The 3,079-nt window shown below is 35.8% G+C and overlaps 1 protein-coding gene across 1 annotated transcript; it reads left to right on the forward strand.

Moving 5' to 3' along the window:
* The first annotated feature begins 448 nt into the window (after window positions 1-448).
* Window positions 449-1,187, forward strand: LOC125476026. The gene has a single exon (XM_048581648.1). It carries the CDS (start codon window positions 570-572, stop codon window positions 1,011-1,013), a length of 444 nt encoding a protein of 147 aa, XP_048437605.1. The 5' UTR covers window positions 449-569; the 3' UTR covers window positions 1,014-1,187.
* The last annotated feature ends 1,892 nt before the right edge of the window (window positions 1,188-3,079 follow it).

Consider the following 3,079-nt stretch of genomic DNA (forward strand, 5'->3'; position numbering starts at 1 on the left):
AGGTGTATGAGAAGTAAAATAGAGTATGTGGATAGCACATTCCTTACTATTTTTATTTTGCTTAGTTCAAGTCAAGCTAATCTAACTTAGCCTCTAAAGTTAATCCAATTCTAAATAATCTGCTTCAACAAATGCACCTTAGATTATTTTGGAAAGGGATCATCTCCAGATCCTTTCTACATAATTCTATCAATCTGAAATTTGATTCAACGATTAAAAATAAGGAGCTTGTTTAAAAATTATAATAACTTTAATCGTTTGATCAAATTTTAAAGGTCCGAATTTATCGAGCGATTGATAGAATTTGATAAAAGGGATCTGAAAATGATCTTTTCAGATTATTTGGGCGATACTTGTCTCATCATGCACTTGACCTCACCCATGACTCCATGAGTTGACATAAAGTTGAAGATTCCTGTATACCCCATCTACTTTTATATAAAAACATTTTAAGTGGGTAAAGTAGCCTCCCTCCATTATCTTACCCACCTTAGACTAATCTTGAAGCTAAATCTACCATAATATTCTTCCTCCCACAACACCAAGTTACCAACAACAGCAGAAACAACATGGAAGATCTCATTGCCCAATTCAGCTTCCTCTCCAACCAAGCCTTGCAAGACAAAACCTTCGACCCCTCGAAGATCGAGGACCTCATGAAGCTGTTCGAGCTCGAAGCCTACAACTCGTGGGCAGCAGTCGAGCTCGAAATGCAACAAGAGTTGGAAGAAGCTGAGCGTGCCATGCAGGAAGCGGAGGACTACATGGACTCGGTGATGGAGAGCGCCATGGACGAGTTCAGACGCTTCGAGGAGGAGATGGAACGCATGTCGAAAGCGGAATTGGACAAACTGGAGGCGACGGCGGAAGGGGCTAGGAGGATGGGGATGTTGGTGGAAAATGCAGCGACTGTTGCTGCCAAGAGGTATATTGAGGCTGCACTCAACTCTGCTACTGCTTCAATGAAATCGGCTTGGAAGGGCATTTCTGCTAAGAAGGTTCACCCTTCTTAATTAATCATGTAATAATTGGATTCTAAGTATAATTACTGCCTTTGTATTTGCTTAATCTTCATATGTGAAAACTGGGATTTGGGCCATGTCAGTGTAAAAGAATGAGGCGTTTTGGAATTAAGGATCATAATCTTCTACAAAATACAGTTGAGAATAAAATAACACCTTCTGAAATATTGTTTTTGTTCAGGATGCATGAATCATATCAAACGCATATAAATTCCTTTTTTTTTTTTTTGTTCTTTTTAGAAACGATATCTAAAACTATTCTAATTACCGGGAGCGGATTCTAACTTGGGTGGACGGTGAGAAAAAGATCATGGCGTAAAGGAACAATCTTTCAAGAGGAAAGTTTTTGTTTGGAGAGCAACTTGCGTAAAACGAGTTTCTTGTTTTGTGGTGTTTTGATCTTATAATATCACCTAAGTGAAAAAAAAATTTTTAATTTTTAATTTTTAATTTTTAATTTTTAATCTTGTGGTGTTTTGTGGTGTTTTGATCTTATAATTTTTAATTTATAATATCAGCTAAGTTGTTTAATTTTTAATTTTTTTATTTGGAGAAAGAGAAGCAGCAAACGGGGATAGCCGTTGATGGTTGGATGTGGATTGTTGTTCATTGTTGACTGCTTTGACATCAATAATTGAGTCTGAATAAATTTTTTTTATACTGCGTATATATGTATGTACTAGCAAATTTAAAATTACCAAAGAAATTTAAAATAAAGGAAATTGAAATCACGAAATTTTATTTTTTTAGAATTTGTAAAATTTATTGTTTGGTTAGATACAGAGTTTAATGTTTAATGTGTGCATAAAATTAATAATATATAAATGAGAGATAATAGTTAGGAAATGTGCTAGTAGTGGTGCTGGAGACGATGGTGATAATGGTGGGTGGTGGTGGCAACGGTGATGAAGATGGGTAGATGGGTAGTGGCGGCCGTAGCAGCAGGGAAACATTGATATGTGGTGGTGGCAGCAGCCGTGATGGTGATGATGGTGGTGGTGGTAGTGGTCACTCAGGGTTCTTTTTTTTTTTTTTTTTTTTTAATACTTTATTTGTAAACTTTCCATTCATAAAATATTTAGAAATAACAGCCTTTATATAAAATTTAAACTTGAGAATTTGAAGTCTCAAATTCGGAGTATTTTTTCATGCGAAAATTCTAAATTTCTATGTTTATGAATACAAACAAAAGAATTAATGCATGTTAATATATAAATTTTAACTTTTATTCAAATTCCAAGTTTACTTTCCTACAGTGTTCATTATTTTTTCCCCTCACCAATTGATTTCTTTCCAGCATCAAATTAATTTACAATGAGCCTGAATACTGAATTGGCTAATTAGGGAAATAAAGCATATTTCTTTCTTCAAAATTAACCATAGCCTCATTGCCTGGTAAATAAACAGCTAAGCAAAATTTAGCACACCATTTCCAGAACCAATTCAAGATGGTATTTGAAACATGAAAGTATTATGTCACACGAAGATCTCGTCCGGCCGGTCTAAAGACAATTTTATTGACTCGTCCAGCCGGTCTAAAGTACATGCCGATTAAATACATGCTCACAATTAACATATGGTTCAGGTTGTTGTGTTGAAATATAGAATCTGTTACAAGTTCCAGCAAGACTAACAAAATTGCGAATTCAAAATTTGAGCATTGTAACATTCGCGACGATGTATGGACAAAACTGAGTCAGAGTCAGGAAGGTTGGATCGATGAGGGTCTGAATATCAACTCACATATCCATAGCTTGGGGTCCGACTGACACCTTAGATTTGTTTTCTTTCCTCTTCTTGCTTCCACTTTTGTTTTTCCTTTTCTCCGGCTTGACATCTGCGACTGGCTGAGTACTCTGCAAGTGTTGATGAATGGCAGCTAGGGGATTCGACTTGAAAGTGGGATGATTGAGAACTGTAGTCAACTGCTTTCCTTCCTTCAATCTGATGAAATGGAAACCATTATTACTTAACTGAAATTCCGTTGGAGAATGTGAAAATGAAAAGTGAAGAATGCAACCGGATTTAGAATCAAAGGAACTGGAAAACTTACACTA

Source organism: the organism of the source record quoted next, unplaced genomic scaffold (genome assembly GCF_019419815.1).
Source record: "Pyrus x bretschneideri cultivar Hongxiangsu unplaced genomic scaffold, Pyrus_bretschneideri_v1 Contig17, whole genome shotgun sequence".
Taxonomy (NCBI): Eukaryota; Viridiplantae; Streptophyta; class Magnoliopsida; order Rosales; family Rosaceae; genus Pyrus; species Pyrus x bretschneideri.